The 21,338-nt window shown below is 38.1% G+C and overlaps 1 protein-coding gene across 2 annotated transcripts in view; it reads left to right on the plus strand.

The window, feature by feature from the left end:
• SLC25A21 (solute carrier family 25 member 21) overlaps positions 1-21,338 on the plus strand; it is a 505,801-nt gene that overhangs the window by 283,427 nt on the left and 201,036 nt on the right. For both annotated transcript variants that reach the window (XM_023189651.2, XM_023189652.2), the window contains exon 2: positions 12,949-12,997. In XM_023189651.2, coding sequence (XP_023045419.1) covers positions 12,949-12,997 — 49 coding nt within the window. The remainder of the gene's footprint in view (positions 1-12,948; positions 12,998-21,338) is intronic.

Below are 21,338 nucleotides of genomic sequence, written 5' to 3' on the forward strand. Positions count from 1 at the left end.
AAGAAGAAATCCTGAGAAAAGAAAAATATATTTATCTTTCTGGTTGATAGAGAGGTGGAAAGCAAGCAGAGTCCCCAGAAATGGGCAAGTCTTCTGTGGAGTTGAAATAGAGGTCCTGGTACTGTATAAACTGCCCTATTCCCCAAGCCATAGAGCTTAAACCCCTCCTTCAGCTGCCTTTCTGAATTTTAATGACCTTCCAATGTTGAAATGCTGGTCAACATGAAAAATTTTTTTCCTTTTTATTTTTTTGAGATGAAGTCTTGCTTTGTTGCCCAGGCTGGAGTGCAGTGGCATGATCTCTGCTCACTGCAACATCCACCTTCTGGGTTCAAGCAAGTCTCCTGCTTCAGCCACTCAAGTAGCTGGGATTACAGGTGTGCACCATCACATCCAGCTAATTTTTGTATTTTTAGCAGAGACAGGATTTCACCCTGTTGGCCAGGGTTGTCTCAAACTCCTGAGCTCAGGTGATCTGCCCATCTCGGCCTCCCAAGTGCTGGGATTACAGGTGTGAACCACCTTGCCTGGCCTTTTTTTCACTTTAGATAAGCAAAATACAATACAAACTATTTCTGAATGAAATATATATATGTAGACACACAAGTGCATACATTACATATCTCACATATCATACATATTTATATGTAACATATATATGAATATATAGACATTATAGAACATATATAGATCTATAAAACAAGTGGCCCTCTATTTCTCTCTCTTTTCTTCACATTTCCTTCTCTTTAAAGACATTTTATATGCTCAAAAGAATTTTTCCATCTGCCAACTAATGCACACCTTATTTTCCCCTGGTGTGTTTCTCCTTGCATTGCTGGTTGTGGTGAAAACTCACATATAGCAGTTAGATTCCATAAAAGACCAAAACGTCTGAAAATTGGTTCACTTACCCAAGTGTATGTGGAGCTCGCTTGGGGTCTAAAATAGAGTTAAATAACAAAGATGAAAAAAGAATAACTTCTATTGAGGTAAGATACCAAACAATAATTTTTAAAGACATTATACTGAGCTGAAATTGACTTACATAAAAACTTTGTTTACAAGTGAGATTTTCATTAGTTTAACAATTTTCAGCCTATCCTTTGCATTCAAAGTGTGAGTTAAAAAAACACTCACTTATTTTAAAACTCTGCCTCAACTTTTCTTCCTCCTTTAGACATGCTCCATTTACTGTGATTTCTAGACCATAATGTGTGCATATGGTTTATACCTCTGAAATATATTTCCCTAAATTCTTCAGTGAGTTAAAAGTAAACTCTATGAGAATAGGGAGTATACAATGAGGAAAATTGCATTCCCTGTAGACACATGCTAACAGCCATTGCTTAGTGTTAGTTATGTTTAAAAAATATATGCACATTGTAAACTTACGTGAAAGTATTTGCTTTAAGTTTTTCAAGGGAGGCTGTGGCTTGCTCAAGCACATAACTTTTAACAACATCTTTCAAACCTGCCAAATCACATTGCCTATTTGGCCAATGCAGTGTGTATAATATTAATTTACTGTGCCACAAAGGTAGTGCACCTTAACTATTATTAGGGGAGAGTATAATATATTTGATTTCCCTTTATGAGTCTCACATTGCTTATAATTGAGTATGGCTACCACATTTTCTGGGCAGGCTATCAAATAGGATGTTGTAATGATTTGCTTGACTAGTAGAGCAGATGAAAATATATAAGTTCTGTCTGTAGTTGTTCTGTTTTTGAATTTGAAATTTGCACAGTTTGAAACCATTCATTCCTCTATGGTTCTCTTTAAAATATAAAAGCATTCTTTTATATAAAATATATAAATATATAAAAATAAAAAATATTCTTTTATATAAAATATATAAAAATATAAAAGTATTGTTTTATATTTTAAAGACTTAAACATATTACACAAAATCAGTTAAGTAAATGGTTAAAACAGTGTGAATTTCAGAGAACATAAGAGAGGTCTTGGATTTAATTCGATAGTATCAAGGAAGTGGCAGTAGTACAATGCAAAGATTTGGGCCTGATAGAAAGAAAACAGGTTTTACTTGTAACTGGCATCTCAGGGAATCCTGAATGCTCCAATTGTTGGTCTGAACTGCTTTGCAGTTTACTGAGATGTTGAGCTATTTTGTGCTTCATAAAATACTACTTACCAAAATTATTTTGGACATATAATTCCTCTGTTTTACTTAGAGGATACATACAGACTCAAAACTTATCAATAGACTTACTTCCTCTTTTAAACAGTATCATAAAGACAATACAAGTAAATGGAAAGATATCCTGTGTTCATAGGTTGGAAGAATTAATATTGTTAAAATGTCCCTACTACTCAAAATGATATGCAGATTCAATGCACTATCAAAATTCCAGTTTAATTTCCACAGAAATAGAAAAAATAATTCTAAACTTTGTATGGAACCACAGAAGACCCTGAATATCCAAAGCAAATCTTGAGCAAACATAACGCTGAAGGCAGCGCACTACCTGACTTCCAAATCTATTACAAAGTTAGAGTAATCAAAACAGCATGATATTGGCATAAAAACAGACACATTGATCAATGGAACAGAATAGAGAACCTGGAAATAAACCCATACATTTATGGTCAATTGATTTTCCACAAAGGTGCCAGGAACATACAATGGAAAACGCACAGTCTCTTCAATAAATGGTGTTGGGAAAACTGGATATCCACGTGCAAAACAATAAAATTTGATCCTTATCTCACATCTTGTACAAAAACCAACTCAAAGTGGATTAAAGATTTAAACGTAACACCTGAAACTGTAAAATTACTAGAAGAAAACAGACATGACATTTGTCTGGGCAGAGTATTCTTGGATATGTCCCCAAAAGCTCAGGCAGCAAAAGCAAAAATAGACAAATGGAATTGCATCAAACTAAAAGGCTCCTCCTGCACAGCAACGGACATTATTAAGAGAGTGAATAGACAATCCATGGGTTCAGAGAAAATATTTGCAAACCACATCTGACAAGGGACTAATATCCAAAATATATAAGGAACTCAAATAATAGGAAGAAAACAGATACCCTATTAAAAATGAGCAAAGGACTTGAAGAGATATTTCTCATAAAAAGACATACAGGCAGCCACCAGACATATAGAAAAATGCTCATCGTCAGTAATCATCAGAGAAATGCAAATCAAAACCACAGTGAGATATCATCTTACACCTGTGAGAATCACTGTTATTAAAAAGATGAAAGATAAAAAGTGTTGGCAAGATTGTGGAGAAAAGAGAACCCTCATACACTGTAGGTGGGATATTAGTATAGCCATCATGGAACACAGTAATGGGGCACATCAACAAACTAAAAATAGAATTACCATGTATGATCCAGCAATCCCACTTACGTGTGTATATCCACAGGAAATGAAATAAGTATATTGAAGAGATAAATGCACTTCCATGTTAATCATAGCATTATTCACAGTAGTCAAGATACGAAACCAACCTAAATGTCCATCAATGAATGAATGACAAGAAAATGTATACAATGGAATATTCTTCAGACCTGAAAAAGAAGGAAATCCTGTCATTTGTGATACCATGGATGAACCCAGAGGACGTGATACTAAGTGAAATAAGCCAGACACGAATAGACAAATACTACATGATCTCACTTACATGCAGTATTTTAAAAAGTCAAACCCATAGAATAGAGACTAGAATGGAGGTTCCCAGAGGCTGGGAGAGAAGAGTGGATGGGGAAAGGGGAGATGTTGATCAAAGGGTACAAAGTTTCAGCAAGGCAGTAGAAATAAGTTTTCATGACCTATTGCACAGAATGGTGACTATAATTAATAATAATGCATTGCGTATTTCAAAGTTGCATAAAGATTAGATTTTAAATATTCTCACTACAAAAAATTCGTAAGTATATGAAGTGATGGATATGTTCATTAGCTTGATTCAATCATTCCACAATGTATACATGTATCAAACATCACATTGTACCCCATAAACATATAAAATTATTATTTGTCGATTAAAACTCACATAATTTTTTTTTAAAATAAGTAAGATCAGTTTTAAAAATTATCATCATGGATTCTTTGGACTGGAAGAGTTCCTTGTCTGTACAGTAAATTTTTAAAACCTATCCTCTACATACCACTGAAATGGAATTCCATAATTGTAGCAATTTTATTCTTTTATATAATTCAGTTTCTTTTTCAACAAAGATTTATTGAGCACTACTAGGTGCCAGGCATGTTCTGGGAACTTAGTGCGTACTGATGGATAATACGAAGGTCTCTGTTCTCATGAAGCTTATTTCTATCAGAAGAGACATATAGGAAACAATAAACACAATTAATAGATAAATGATATAGTAAGTTTAGAAGTTGGTATACACTAGAGAGAAATGAAAAAACAGAGCAGCATGAAGACGTTTATCAGTGCTGGGCTAAGGAGGGGAGGTCTGTGTTAGAGTGGTCCATGTGAAGGGTGTTCACTCTTGGTCCATGTGAAGGGTGTTGACCAAGTGGAATCTGGGGGAAGAGCGTTCTAGGCAGCGGAAACAGCTAGACCAAAGGCCTATTACTGAAGGCCTGGCAAGGCTGGGAAACAGCAGAGAGGCCAGTGTGACTGGAGTAGAGCCAGTGGAGGGGAGAGTAGTAAGACAGCAGGTGAGAGGAGTAATGAAGCTGCGGTTACAGGTAGCTTTCCTCTGAGTATAATGGAGAACCATTTTTGACCAGAAGAATGACATGAAATAACTTCTAATTTAAAAAGATCACTCAGGCTGTGGGGTGAGAACAGACGGGAGGGGTCAAAGGTAGATGGAGGGATACGTGTTAAGGGCCTGCTACAGTTGATCTGCTGATAAATGATAATCATGACCTAGACCAGAACAGGAGAAGTAGAGGTCGTGAGGGATGGTAGAAATCTGGATATATTTTGAAGTAGAGTCAAAGAGATTTCCAGATAGATTCAAAGAGGGTTGTGAGAGAGATAGAAGCATCCAGAATGATTCTAAGGTTGAGCATGTTGTTTCCGAAGGGGATAGAGGTGTGCAGGGTCAGGAATCCAGTTTTAGACTGAATATCTAGGCTACTAGATATCCAAGCAGAGATGTCAAACAGGCAATCGGATATTTAAATCTAGACTTTGAAAGGGAAGTTTGGACTAGAAATAGAAATTGGTGAATTGTTTTTTGGCATAATTGAAACCATGGATTTGGATGAGATCACCAAGAGAGTGAGTAGGTAGAGAACTTCTTCAGTGGGTTTCAGGTATTTGCTGTAATTTATTCAGTGGGTATATAAAGATAAATGCTCCCTCTTCTCAAAGATTTCATCATTTGTTTTGGCTACACAGGCTTTTCACAACCTAGAGATACCATTCACATAGACTACAGTGTCTGATGTTGAATACTGCAATGGCTGGGGAATTGGGGAGCAGCGTGGAGAGACAGAGTATCATATGATAAATGTTATTTTATTTTATTTTTTTTTTTGAGATAGGGTCTCACTCTGTCACCCAGGCTAGAGTGCAGTGACATGATCTCAACTAACTGCAACCTCTGCCTCTCAGGTTCAAGCGATTCTCCTACCTTAACCTCCCAAGTAGCTGGGACTACAGATGCACATCACCACACCTGACTAATTTTTGTATTTTTTGTAGAGATGGGGTTTCACCGTGTTGGCCAAACTGGTCTGAAACTCCTGGTCTCAAGTGCTCCACCTGCCTTGGCCTCCCAAAGTGCCGGGATTACAGGTGTGAGCCACCATGCCCAGCCAGATAAATGCTATTCTTGGTATATATGATACAATGTAAAACAATTAGTGCATGCAATGGAACTATAGAGAAAGGAGCAGTGAATTGCCTTAGTAATAATAAAGCAGACTAAATTTAGAATACTCTGTTCTCAAATAATGTATCAGAACAGAACAGTGTATAATAACATTGTATATAGTAAAATAAACCATGCTAAAGGATCATTCAACATTGTCCTTTAATTATATTTATGGCTACTACTTTGGGTCACCCAGCTTGTCTTCTACATACCTTCTTCCTATTGCTGAAAAGGTTACTAAAGCCCATTGCAACACCGTTCCTGGGTAAAGGCAGAGGTAGAGTGGGAAGGAAAGCACAGGAATGACATCAGCATTCTACATTTCTGTACCTATGGGTTCCATTAGGAGTTGGCAGGGATGAGGTATGTTCCACAGTCAATCAGTCTGTGTATGTAGTTACACACTCACTATTGTCTCTTTTCTGTGACCTAGGTTGTAAAGTAATGGGTAGAAAAAAGGGGCAGGGTGGAGATAAGATCTTCGGCTTTACATTGTAAGCATTTTAAATCTCTGAAATGAAAAAGAACCACCTCATGTTTTCTGGGAAGTGATACTTTTGATGTGGTTTTTCTACTCCTAGCTCATAGGAAAAAGGATATTATTGTTGAGTTATGAGATATCTATCAGTGGTCATAGGCAAAGTTGGTGACAATTTTAAGAACTACTTCCTCATGTGTACACACACACACACACACACACACACATTTACATTTTAAATGGTCTTTACTTGCCAGAAATCAGCCTTGTGACTTAGGGCATGTCATCTCAAATATAAAGAATACGCAGGCCACAGATGATATAACATTTTAATTTTAAAATTTTAAATGATTGTGTTTTCTGTCATTAGTTTTTAATCAGAATTATAACATAGTTCCTCAAAGAAGGTAGACAATTTGGGATAAATGTAAACAGTTATGTAAGACTAGAATTGATGCAGAACGTAAGTAACATTTCACACTATCAACAGCAACACTAAATTACTAGGCCTGAACCATATTTTTATGTGTATTGCTGTTTTCTGCTCAATGTCTTCCCTTTACATGTAAGGCCTTTCTCAATGTGTCCCTTCTGTGCTGAGCTTTGAAATCCTTCAGCCTTTCCAGCATCCTTGTTGCAGCATCAGGCTGTGTTCTCCAGCACCTAGGACGTTACTCTGCATGCACACAGTTCTCAAGAATCATCTGTCAATCTATTAGGTGCCAATTGATTAGTTGTTTTCTAACATTTACATAGCAGGATATGTGATTAACAATATCATACTTCTGTATTCAGGTACTTACTGTGCTTTATTTATTGTCATTTTATGAATATTTCTCTGTCCTTATCAGCTTATTTATATAAGGTTCAAACTAATGAATTAAATCCAGAATAAATAGCTGCCAGTTCAATTTATCTTGAGAATTAGCTGACATAACGGCATTGGCAGAAACCCTAATCAGCATTAATTTATTTATTCATCAAATACTTATTGAGCATACTGAGTACCAGCCATTGTGCAAAGTGGTGGGAATACAAACATGGAGAGGGCAGATGGAGCTTGTCTTCATGGAGCTTCTAGATAAGAAAAGAAACAGTGGTAGTGTCACACAATGATACAAGTTCAGGGAGCTCCTGTATCAGAATTAGATTAGCGTATGTGGTAGAAAACCCAAATCACAGTAGTGTGAGGAAAAAAGAAATTTTTCTCCAACATGAGTGTCTGGAGGTAGATAACCCAGAACTCCACTATGTCTATGTTGTTGCTGTGCTGTGTGTGGCCTCTATGCCCAAAGTTACCTTGTTGTCTATAATGGCAGCCTGTGTCCATGTTCCACCAGTAAGAAGGGAGAAAGAGAAGAGCAGTCTCCTGCTCTTTAAAAAACTTCCCAGATGTTGCTCAAACCACTTTCCCTTACATCCCTTTGGCCAGAACTTAGTCGCATGGTGATGCTGAACAGCAAAAGAAACTGGAAAATGCAATATTTATTCTGGGTGGCCAGGAAGAAGAGGGGATGCCTACCAAGAGGACAATTAACCATGTTTGCCCCAGGATTTCTGGGAAAATGGTTGAGATCTGAGGGTTAGTAGGATTCTCAGAAGTATATGTACATGTGTCCTTATAGAAGAAAAACATTCCTGAGGAAAGAGAAAGTTCTAGGAATTGAACACTGAGAAGAAACTGTTCTCTCATCAATCGTGATTAATCATTGTGTGGCAATGTTTGTACTTTTCTTTTTTTTGGAAAAGAGTGCAGTGCAGGTTATTTCAGAGGAAGGTGGGGGTGGTGTTAATGATCAGTGAAGTTTTGTGGTTGAACAGGCAGGAGATCTTCTCAGAAAAGATGAAGTCTGGGAGAAGGGTTTATGACAGGGTGGTGTTAATCTTTTCTCAATATTGGCTCAGGCTCAGGCATGTACTTGAGGCAGTTCAAAGGCCGGGGCATTCAGGGGCTATCCCAAGGTAAAGTTCACGGGATAACCCATGGATTTTTGTGCCCATGGTAGGGTCAAATTACCAGTTTCATTCAAATCTTAGAGATATAGTCATGCTCACTAACATGACATGAATCTGCAGAGCCAATGAAAACATTTACAATATATTAAATTTACAGTATCCGTCTGCTTTGGGACTTTTCTAATTTTTATAATGTTCAGCCTTATAAAATCAGTATTTTGTCTAGCTTAAACAAATCTAATAGTAATTCTTGTTTACTTGTTATTGTGATAAATCAGTTGCCTGAAATAAAAGTAACATATGGAACATTTTTTACTTTCTGAAATGTAGTATGTTATTTGAGAAAATATATGTTTTTATGTTTTTATAATTATTTTCATACTGTCATTTGGTTATGTTTTGATTCTGCTTTTTATTCCCAAAATGAATGGAAGTTACAAATAGTCCAGCTCATTTAAAGTTAAGCATGACTTGAAGACATTTTATCTGTAAGATGACTTTTTTCTGGTTTTAAGATCAAACACCAAATTTAAATCTAAAATCAGCTAGAGAGTCTAAGAAAAGCACTGATCTAAATTTTTATTTAGGATCTTATGTATTTTTTTCATATTCCTTCTCAAATACTATGAAATTATAACGTTTTTCCCCAGAGAAAATGTTTCTATGGTTGGTGGTTGGCAATACAATTTTTATATCATGCATGAGTAGGGGAGATTGAACCATTTAATTCCTCTGTGGCTGGTGAGTTTAATAAATGCCAGGTTGGTAAAAGCAACACTTCTAGGTTGTATTTGTCTTGAGATCAGTGTGTCTTAAAATCACAATTAGGATGGATTATTAAATGGAAGCTGATATTTCAGAGTCATATTCTTTTCTATGTTAGACTTTAATTTTATGACAATAGAGAAAGTATTAAAATTTGTGCTCACTACCTCATTATTTAGTTCGTGCCTTCATACTAGGTCATAGAATTGTCAATAGACACATGGTACCATTCAGTTTTTTGAGGTCACTTCTAGGCCTATGTAACATGATTAATCTGATTCTATTTATATGGTTATCTTCATAAATAATAATCAGGGTCTCACAGTCTTTAGCTGTCTGTGGAGGACAGCAAGCATCCGTTCCCACTCTGAGTGAATCCAGATTTAACTCTGGACTCTGATGAAAGTCAAAACTTCCATATAATTTCCAACATTTGTGTTCTCTCTGCCTGTAATGCATTTTATCACTAACTTAAATTCTATAAATTATTTGTTTCGATTAAAAACAACAGTGAATAAATAATCACACAGAGATCCTGAACCAAATATATTTGACCATTTAGGTCCCATTTTCCTTTTGGTCAGTTCACAGTTTTGCAGGTAGTTTCATAGATGGCCATTGACTCTCAGATTTAGAGGTACATGGGACACCAAGACATCTATGCTATGATGAGACACAGTGCTTTTACTGGTAAACTGTTTACCAATGGAGAGAGGGCTGGGCCATCAGTGCTGTTGTGCTTGCATGTGAATACTGTGATTGGGAGGACTGGGGGAATTAAAGGGAGGGGATGATTAGATTATTGGGAGAGCACGTTAGCGGAGGTCAATAACACTCCTCTGCTTACAACTCCTCGAAATGTCTTCAGTAAACATGGAGTACGTTGGTAATAAGAAAAAAACAACCAAGAGCTATTAAAAAAAGAAAATCCTTCAGGGGCTCCTTGTGGTCTATGGGATAAAGCTGAAGTGCCTAAATGTGAACTTGAGCCTCACCTGCACACTTGCAGCCTCATCTCTTGCCATACCCTGCCTTCAACCCTAGGTTGCTGTAATGTTCACGTGCTTCTTGCCTCTTTTCTTCCTTCTTGTGTGCAATGTCTTTCCTCTATGCCTCATGCTCATGCTGTCCTCTCTCTGCCTTGAATCCCTTTCCCACCCCTCACCTGATCCCATGCTAGGTCAGGGGCCTCTCTCTGATGTGCTCCCATAAACTCTGAGCATTGCACCTCCTTCCATGCATTACTATTTCTTCTTATGTGTCTGTCTGTTCCCCTCACTAGACTGTATCCTCAATACCAGACACACAGAGGGTAGCCACTGCAAGTTTGTCAAGTGAATAAATGAGTGTTTTGGTGCATACTAGGGGATTGAAAATAATTTTAAATAATCACAAAAGTATAATCATCTTATTGATTATCTGTTTACTACCAGAAATGTACATTAGCACATAGAAAACTGAAACAATTTTGCAAATAGATTTATATAATAGATTTATATTATAAATTATATTATATTATAATTTATAATATAATTATATAATTGTAATTATAATATATACTATATTATATATTATTATTATAATATAATGTAAATTATATTATAAATTTATATTATAAATTTATATAATGTGGTCTGATTCTCCAAGTCTTGCTGTAAGCTTTAATAAGTTGTTGCTATTGTGGGTTCTTTTGGTAAACTTCTTGAGAAATGTACCAACTAGTGCTATTTGGTATGTGTTTTTTGCTTCTACTCTAATGTCAAGTCAGTGGGAGAAGCTTTGTGTACTTGCTTTGGTAAACTGATTCTGAGTATCTTATTTCCTTATGTGCATAAGGTGCATGGAAGTGTACTTAATGGATTTCTGCTACAGTGTGTGGTAAGGATGCTATTTTTAAAGTCTGAGTTCCCAGAGTACCAGAGTAAACTTTTTAAATAGGATTAGGGTTTTATCTCATAACTAATATAATAAAGCTTAAATTAGAATTATAAATAATATATGTATATGTATGTTTATGTTTGTGTGTGTATATATATAATCCCATCATGGGGGCAAGACCCTCATGACCTCATTTCATATATATATATATATATATATATATATATGAATATATATGAGTCAGATTCAAAAACAGCAACAAGCATAGAATATTAGACCTCAAAGTTATTCTAGGCCATTTAATCTTTTTGCTTTACAGATAAGGAACTGATGTCATCATGGGTAAATGATGATTCCCTGAAGGTACCAGAACAAAAATTCTGGTCACCTGATTCTTACTTTGGGGGTAAATGTGAATTCTCAAGCAAGGAGAAGTATGTGGAGACTTTACAGTTGGCAAGGAAGATTTCTACTCATGCTACCTTGAGAAACAGGGCTTAATAGTAAAGCTAAAACGGTACCTAGAGGCTTTGCTGTTGTGTCCAGCAACCCTGTGGCCTCTGCTCACCTGAGCCTGTCTCTTCCTGTCTCTAGGCAATGAGACTCCAATTGGGTCCTTGACTTGGGAAGCCTTTGGCACAAACATCCATGTTGGATCTTATTAGTTGTAGCCAAAGTAAGACAGTTTTGGTCCATACACAGGACTTTGCAACCTAGAGCACGGCATTTGCAGGGAAAACTTCCTAAAGCTTCTGTAGAAGCAAAGGGGGCCTTCAGGTAGGTACAGGCCCTTTGAGCTTTCTGGACCTGGTCAGTATGGGGAGGAAAAGACATTTGTGTGGATAAATATGGGATAGGGAAGATAAACTACGTCATAGCTAAATTCAAGCTGAGTTAGTTTATACATGGAGGTAAATGCTCTGCCTATAAGAAACTACTCACAAATACTGTTGTGTGGCCTTTGGGCAAATCGGTTGAACATTATCAACCTCAGTTTTCTTATCTTAAAGGAAAGATAATAATGATACTTACCTTGTCCACTCATTGTGCATATCAGGACCATGTATGTTAAATGATCATCCATATGTAGATAGCTATTACTGTTATTACCTCTGTAAGACCATAAGAATGACTACTATAATTATTTTTATAACTACTAGTACCTAACACTACTGTACTACTCCTATTGTTGCATGCCAGTAGTTTGTATTATAATTGAGTAGTCTGCTCAGTTAGACAATAGGAGAGAGAGAGTTTTACAATTTATTTGCAAGAAGCTATAGTTCTTTCACTGTGCAATGGTTAAGATCAGGGCTTTGTGGGAATTAAAGCTACTTCCTAGATGTAACATCTTAGACAAGTTATTTAACTTGTATGCTTCAATTATCTCATTTGTAAAATGGGGATAATACATCCTATCACATAAAGTTCTTGTGAAGATTAAATGAGGTAATCTAAGTACTGCTTAGAACAATGCCTAGCACACAATGATCTTGCAAGAAATATTCTCTGTTAAGCTATTAATATATTGATATGTATTGTATTTTCATAACTACCTTGGGAGAGAAGGGGCATCATTATCTTTGTTTCATGAGTACTGAAACTGAGGTTTCTGATTTGCTATATTTACTAACATACCAAAGCTGGGAGAGATTCAAAGAGCCCCCGCTCTTCCTTCCTTCTTTTCTTTCCTCCCTTCCTTCCGTATATCCTTATTATTGGGCTGGAATGGAAAGCCATAACTCCCATCCAGTTGATTGCAATTAGCACATCTGATTCTTTTTTAAATGTTCTTTCCCCTCCAGCCCTACCTCCCTGCCAGAGCACTTGTAAGAAAGTACTCACTCACATATCTCATTCCTATTGAAATAAAATCATATTATGCTTCTGTCTTTTGCCACTGGCCTATTACTATTAGCTGTCATATTCGAAGTCCCAAGTTCTTTATCTGAACCCGCATACTCAAGAAATCGACAGGATCAAGGAAATAAGAACCAGCGTTTACATAAGTGTTTATTGGACTTTTCTTTATCATCTTTCAGGTCTTGTAGAAATTTGCCTGATGCACCCCCTAGATGTGGTGAAAACCAGGTAAGGTTCTGCATGAACAAGTTTTATTGACTTTGGCTAATATCCAAATTAAGATCTGTCAGAGCACTAAATGCTAGGACTTGTCCCAGGTCGGTAGCTTCTCTCTATAATGGCAGTTATATTTGCTTCTAAAGAAAGTACTATTTGACAGATAAAATGTGAACAGTGAAAAGCATGGATAAAGGTCATCTGAAGTATGTAATATTTTACTGCCTTTACATGACAACCATAAGGCATGATTTGTAGCTATACTGGTAAATGAGGTAAATTTATCAAAATGATGTAAAAACTAAACTTTATCTAGTGGATTATGACAGCGCATTTTCATTTGGCATTGCATAACAAATCTCTATCTAATAGTCAGTATTTTGGTATGAGACTTCAAAATTTCAAGTAAGTTTTTTACATAGTGCTTAAATAATTTATTCCTATTGCTGTTTGCCAATGCAAAATGCTATATTTTCAGAAAACTGAAAGGGCATAATATGGTCAGTGCAAGCCAGGGCAATGTATTAAATCTATTTACCAAGAAGGAAAAAAAGAAAAATAACAAAACTTTGTGGGGATAATATGATCTAGAGCATTTTTAAAAAGTTAAACCTGTGACTGAATTACTGAACTTTCTATTTTTTCAAATTGGAAGCTCTTGGAGTCTAGTGAAAATTTCCATTTATTTGCACTATATGAAACCCAAGAGCACCATGCCTAGGTTGGAGCCTAACAGCCAACAATGCTATGCAATAATGGTAGTTAAAGAAACGATTACTGCCTCAATTAGGAAATATTTGATAATTCAGGTTGGTCACTGGATGGACGTGTTACTTACTCTACCTAAAGAGGCAGTGGAATCTTAGGCTGGTTGCTGAAAGCAAGAGAAGGTGACTGTGGCATGCAAAAATAGTATTACTATTCTAATAGAGGTAGAGAAGATGGGAATTTGGCTTCTGTCTTACCTGGAGCTTCTGTAACAAAATATTATAGACTGGGTGACTTAAACAACAGACGTTCATATTTACAGTTTTGGCGGATAGGAATTCCAAGATTAAGGTCTTGGTTGATTCAGTTCTTGGTGAGGGCCCTCTTCCTAACTGTAGAGGGCCTCTTTCTTGCTGTATCCTTACATGGCAGAGACAGAAAGTTCCGGTGTTACTTCCTCTTCTTATAAAGCCATTAATCCCATCATAGGGACAAGATCCTCATGACCTCATTTAAACCTAATCACCCCCCAAAGACCTCACCTCCAAATACCATCGCATTGTGGGTTAGGGCTTCCACATACACATTTTGGAGGGACACAAGCATTCAGTTTGTAACAGCCTCAAATCACTAAACTCAAAGAGAAAGAAGAAAACAAGGGGCCCTGCATGGTGGCTCACGCCTGTAATCCTAGCACTTCGGGAGGCTGAGGCAGGTGGATCATCTGAGGTCAGGAGTTTGAGACCAGCCTGGCCAACATGGTGAAACCCCATTTCTACTAAAAATACAAAAATTAGCCGGGCATGGTGGCACACCCCTGTAATCCCAGCTACTCGGGAGGCTGAGGCAGAAGAATCACTTGAACCAGGGAGGTGGAGGTTGCAGTGAGCCGAGATTGCTCCACTGCACTTCAGCTTGGGCGACAGAGCAAGACTCCGTCTCAAAAAAAAAGAAAACCACAAATTATATTCAAATACAAGATATTTGCACCCCTGGGCCATCTTTATTACAAGGTTCCAAAACAGAAGGCAAAACTCCCTGGGATTTCCCTCTTAGATTCTGTGTTAACCTTCTTTGAGAAGCCAGATTATTGTTGCTAATCTCACTGAGAAAATAATCTTTTTCATTTGAAGGTAATTTCCTAAATTAGTAAACTGTTCCAATGAACATAGAGGAGAAATAAGAGTGATTTAATCCAGACACAATATTAGAATATGGTCACTCATTCACTCAATGCTTTGTTCATCCTCTCAACAGATGTGTATTGAGCATCTAGTGTGTGTGGGTTTCAGGATAGCTCTACCCTCAGAGAGCTCACAGTCTGATTAGCTAATTGAGATCTCATCCCAATGAACTTCAAAAGCTGTGTCATTTTGTTGTACTGGAATTGAATTGAAAATTTCTTGAAGTGGATATAACAAGTTACTGGGGCTTTATACCTTCTTTGTTACATAAATATTTTCACTAAAATGGCATTCATTCATTAGAGTTAGTCACATGACTTTGCCTAACTTCAGCAGGGAGGAAGATACAGTCCTTCCAGGTGCTCTGCAGGAGAGGGGAATTGGATACAGGGTGGTATTTGACCTGCATAATGAAAAGTATGTTGAACAAAGACTCACAATCATAGAGTAAACTGAAAGGCACAAATATGGGCAACTGACATTGCCACAGAAGTAGAATATGCAAGATTGAAAGGATTTATCACCCAGGCACTAACAGAGAGGTGACATCAAGTGGGCAGGAGCAGACCACATGTGGGAACCTCGTCACCATCACATTACACAGGAGATGACTGTGTTTCTAAATAGAAATAAATTCATACCCAGGTAAGAGTGTTGATCGTTTACAGAGTTTAAAAAATCCACTTGAAAGAGGAGTTTGGAAGTATATTTTTAGAACCTGTTGTTACTCATTCAGCAAGAAAAAGATTAGGCACAAACAGAACCCCAAAACAAGCCTTGACTCCAAAAAGTAGACCCATTTATTTGGCCATAATCCAGCACGTGAGATATTGTGAGATATTTGGATTAATTCAGTATACTGCTCCTTAATTAATAAAATCCAGTAAAAAAAATTGTGACGTAAGGTTTGGCTTCATGTATCCCATGCCCCACTTTGACAATGCCTGCCACAACTTAGAATACAGTACTCTCGGAATACTGTGTCATTTAAAAAGTGATCTGCTAAAATCACCAATGCTAAGTGGTTTCGTGTATTATCTCTTACAGTTTATCATTTATGTTATTTATTTTAATATTTATCAAAATAGTACATGTATGTCGTATCAAATTCAAATAATACTCCAAGCCTTGTGTCAATTAAGACAGGCTAGGTTATGTGGCTGTAACATCAACAACAAACTTTAAATCTCAGCACATTACAAAAACAAGGATTTTGTGTCTGATACAACCAGGTATCTTCATCTGTCCAGGCTGCATTAACAAAATATCATAAACTGGGTAACTTATAGACAACAGAAATTTATTTCTCACTGTACTGGAGGCTGAGACATCTAAGCTCAAGGTGCTGGCAAGTTTGATATCTGGTAAGGGCCTGTTTCCTGGTTCATAAGGGGTGCCTTATTGCTGTGTCCTCACATGGTGAAAGAGCAAGGCATCACTCTACGGTCTCTCTTATAAGGACACTAATCCCATTCCTGAGGGCTGTACCCTCATGACCTCCTAAAGGTCCCACTCCTGATGCCATCACCTTGGGGGGTTGGATTTCACCATATAGATTTGTGGCGGGAGATGGGGGGCACAAACATTCAGACCATAGCCAGGGGACACACTGCTCAGACTGAAAGAAGCTCTGTTTGAACACGTGCTTTCCCCATCCCTGTGGGAGGAAGAATACAGCTGAACGGTTTCACCCTGGTGGTTAGAGCTCTGACCACATGTGTCCTTTTCACCCAACCTATCATTAGGAACTAGCCACTTGACCACACTTAACCAGAAGGAGAAGAAATATGATACTCCTACTGGCCTGAAGGAAAGGACATGGTGTCAGTGTGCCAAAGGCATGTCTTTTCCAAGCCTTGTAAGCATGAACATCGTTCCCCTACCATGCCCTCTCCACCCACCAGTTCCCATTCCAGAGGTAAGGACCTTTGACTTTTAGCTGATTCCATTGTAATTCACTTCAAAATTTCTAAATATTATACTTATACTGGTTCTATTAAGTTGAACAGTGTCCCTGCCCCAATTCACATCCTTCCCAGAACCTCAGAAGGTGACTTTATTTGGAAACAGGGTCTTTGTAGATGTAATTATTCAACTTAAAAGGTGGTCATATGGAATAGAGTGTGCCCTAAGTCCACTATGACTGGTATTCTGAGAACAAAGAAAGAGACTCACAGAAAAAGACATGCTGTAAAGATGGCCAAATGCTATCTTCTTTGATAGCAGAGATTAGAATTCTGCAGCTACAAGACTGTGAATACCAAAGACTGCTCACAATCCCCAGAAGCTCAGAGAGAGAGGTATGGACCAGATTCTCCTTCAGAGCTTTTAAGAGGAGCCAACACTGATGACACCTTGATTTTGGACTTCTGGACTAATGAACTGTGAAAGAATAATTTTTTGTTGTTTTAAGCCACAGGGTTTGGGGTAATTTGTGATGCAGCCCTAGGAAACTAATACACCACTCCTTCTTAATTTGTCAACTTTAAATGTTATTTATGACATCTAGAATTACACGCTATCCCCATTTCCCCTTCTTACATCTGTCCCATTATTGATCCATAATCAATTGTTTTCATTATTTTGACTTCACTGCTGAACCAAGTAGTGCTCAAGGATTTATTTTTCTGGAATTAATTATTGCCTCATATTTTCATTATTTAGTTCTCTATAAGGCTATTGTTAATTGCAATGTCTTCCTAAATGTTTCTTCAGGTTCCTTTCCCCTACTGTTTCCACATTGTCAAACTCTTAGCAGATAATGTGGTGGGGCTTGTTGAAGGTGGGGTTTTGGCAATTACTTGGCTTTTTTGTTAGGTCCTCTCTCATCTCTCTTCCAATATCAATATTTAAATGTCTTTTCTGGGGATACTGTTTCTCCAATGAAGAATCTTTCAATCAAGATTGTATGTGTGTGAAGTTCCCACTGTTAAGGACGAAAATATTCTTGTCATCCTCTTGTTTCTGGTATGGGGCCGCTTTCCTGCCCTCCACTGCCCTCCAGTCTGAAGCTGCTCTTATACAGTCTCCAAAGAGTAAGCCTCAGGTCTTCAGGGTGAGGTGGGAGAGAAAACATACATGGACTTTCAAACAGTGCTCTTGCTTCTGGTCACATATTCCCACTTTTCAAGTTATCTGGTACCTCCGAGGCCTGAGGCATCCCAGGGATATCCCAGGGTCTTTCCTGGCAATCCCTTCTTTAGGTACTTAGGGTGCAGCCTTCTCTGCCCTGCTAAGGCAGTGACCATTCCTCCATCCGTTTCCATCTTGCAAAAATGAATTGACATTGCACATTCACTGTGACTTCCTGCTCCATCCTCTTTGTCGCTGTGGGTTTATACTTATTTATAATTATTATTATTTTGTTGCCTGTGTTAGTCGTGGCCCAATCAGGAGAATACACCCACTCTGAGTATTTGAAACTATGCAAAGTCAATGCAAGGAATTCCAGAGGTAAGGGCCTTTGACTTTTAGCTGATTCTGTGTAATTCACTTTGATATTTCTAAATATTATACTTATACTGCTTTGTATTGAGTTGGATGGTATCCCTGCCCCAATTCTGTCCAGATTGTAGAAATGCTGAGTAGCCAGCAAAGGACTGTGAGGCAACCTAGAGATTAGCAATAGCACCACCACCTCAGGCTGAGGGGACCAAGGGAGGAGGTGGTGTTGTCAGAGCCCAGGACCTGGCAACACTGCTGGAAGCTAGAATCATGGTAGGTCTGTCTAGTGGGAGATGGAGCCTCAGGACGCAGCCACTGCCTGCCTGAGGTAGAGAGGGATGGGAGAAGTCCTCTGCTTTCTCCCTTCTCTCCCTACCTTCAGAATCCCACTCACCAGTGCTCCTATTTGCTGAACCCAGGGAAGTCTGGGAAACCAGCCTTGCAGAGGTCAGCCCCTTCACTTTACAGAGCAGAGCAGGACAAGGCAGGAGTGAGAAACTGATCTGAAGATAAGCAGAATGGGGACTGACATACTGTCGTTTTTGAAGGGTTTGGAGAAAGCTCTAAGAGAAACATGCATTTTCAGTTCAGCATGTTGAATTGCCAAGAGGCTTTCTTCAAACACACTTTGTATTTTAAAAGATGGTTAGAAATTATCATTGATACATATTTTATGGCAAGATTCCAGGCACTGTGGCACTTAACATAGGAAAAAAGTTTATTCTGCTCCATGCAAATATGGCACCAGGGATAGACCTACTGTTAGCAGAGGCCAGCCGCATGACAAGTGATGTGTTCTAAGGGTCCCCAGCTCATTGTAGCAGAGGATATTTGACTAAGAAGCTGTACATATAGCAGTTATATAGAATCAAGGTCTCCTTTGAGAACCTCCCCAGAGACATGTATATATATATTGTTTTATAGTATACACAAACAGAGCTGTGTGTACAATTGTGAGTGGACCCCTCATTAAGAACCTATGGCTACAAATGACAAAAGACCCCATTCACTTGTATAGCTGGGAAGGCCAAAGGGTAGTTTCTGGCTTCGTACTTTCCAGTGGTTCAAATAAAATAATCTTTAATTATACTTCTCTGATATACTCTCTTTCTCCCTCTCTCCCTCCTTTTCTCCAGCTATCCTTTTCTTATATAGGCTTCATTTTGGGGTAGCTTCTCTCATTTGGCACTAGATAGCTTTGGCAGCTTCAAGCTTGCATTGTCCTTGGTGTTTGTGTGTGTGTGGTTAATAGTTTTGGCGCTAGAGTTAGGCTGCCTGGGTTCAAATCCTGACTCCTCTACTCATTACCTATGTGACCACATTACCTATGTGACCAAGTTACATAACTCCTCTGTGCCTTAGTTTCCTCAGATTTAAATAGGAACAATAATGGTATCCACATTATTATGAAAAATAAATGAGCATACACATACACACACACACACACACACACGAAAGCATGGTGTTTAATCCTGGGTTAGCAAAAATGGGGGGAATACAAAGACAAATGGAGTCTACAGGGTAATGAAGAAACCTGAAAGAGGATACAAGTGTGGGAGGAGGAAGTGTTTACTAGGCAGTCAAGCAGTTTCAAGTTTCTAAGCCACAAGACTTATGTATTATGTAAGCACTACATTCAAATCCTTCGTCAGCAAGGTGTTTGCAAGTAGAGCATCCTTCTGGGCAGAAGAGCCTTGGTTTAGTGTCTGTGTTCCTTCTGGCCTCATGTCACACATCATGTTGGGGCTGTGTGCTGACATTATTCAGTATCCTCTAGAGCTAGCACTGTGCCTCGCCTTCAGGAGGTGCCCAGTGAATGCTGTTGAAGAAATGAGTATTTGGTAATAATCAAAATAATAACCTCAGTAGTTCTATAGCCAAACTGAAATGTCTATAAAGTGCATAATAGGTAGTCTTCATTGTGTCGTCTTCATTGAAAAAGGGAAGATTTCATGAAAAAGTGGGAATTTAGAATCTGTTAAGATAAAAAGGGAGACATTACTTGACAGGATGGTGGGCAAAAGATTACAAACCTATGGTGGAGTTTCAGGGACTGGATTGGGAAATAACTAGGTAATGTAAGAAGTTTCCCATTAGCTGTGCCTGGAGCAGAGGTGGGTGAACTAAGTGGGGAGAGGGATCGAGCGTGCTGAGGGAGCGTGTGGAACAAGCTTTGAGATGGGAAGTGAAACCCCAGACTCTGTCGAGAACAGCGCTGGCTAATTGAAACAAAATGCACCACACACATGTAATCTTAAGGTTTCTAAGGACCACATTTAAGGAAGTAAAAATGAAATAGGTAAAATTAATTCTAAAAATAAATCCTATTTAACCTCATAGATTCAAAATATTACCATAGCAACATGTTAATCAACATAAAAACTATGAATATTTTCCATTCTTTTGTTTTTCATACAAAGTCTTTGAAATCTGGTGCCTATTTTACACCTAGAGCACATCTCAATATTGACTAATAAGCCACATTTCAAATGCTCCATAGCCACATGGGGCTAGAGGTCCCTGGGTTAGACAGCGCAAGCCTAGAATGCAATGTGAAAAGGAAGGTCTTTACAGAGAGGAAGGACAGAGTCTAGTGGTTCTTTCCTAAGGATACTCTTGCTTGGAATGAGTTGATAGTTGCAAATAAGCAAGGTCCTAGGTGGGGGTAATTTTGCTACATGGCATTTCAAGGTTTGTACCTGTGTGGAGAAAGTAGCATTCGAAAGCCCCAAGGATTTATGGAAATCACAATCTGAGAGAGTTGTAGCTTATATCCCTTTCATATTTTTAATCCCAGGAAAGGAAATGGCCCATTGTGCTTCAGGAAGAAAGAATTACTGAGGTGTTTCTTCTGTTTTACCCTGAATCATTTTTTAATCATTTTTGTTTTCAGTTTTGAACAGAGCATAAATCAGGTGCATACTACATAAACTGTCAACCCTACAAGGACTGATCTTTTTAAAAGTGCCCCAAAGGCACAGCAGTGGGCCTGTAGTTCCAGCTTGTCAGAGGGCTGA

The sequence above is a fragment of the Piliocolobus tephrosceles genome, chromosome 6, assembly GCF_002776525.5.
Source record: "Piliocolobus tephrosceles isolate RC106 chromosome 6, ASM277652v3, whole genome shotgun sequence".
NCBI classification, from domain to species: Eukaryota; Metazoa; Chordata; class Mammalia; order Primates; family Cercopithecidae; genus Piliocolobus; species Piliocolobus tephrosceles.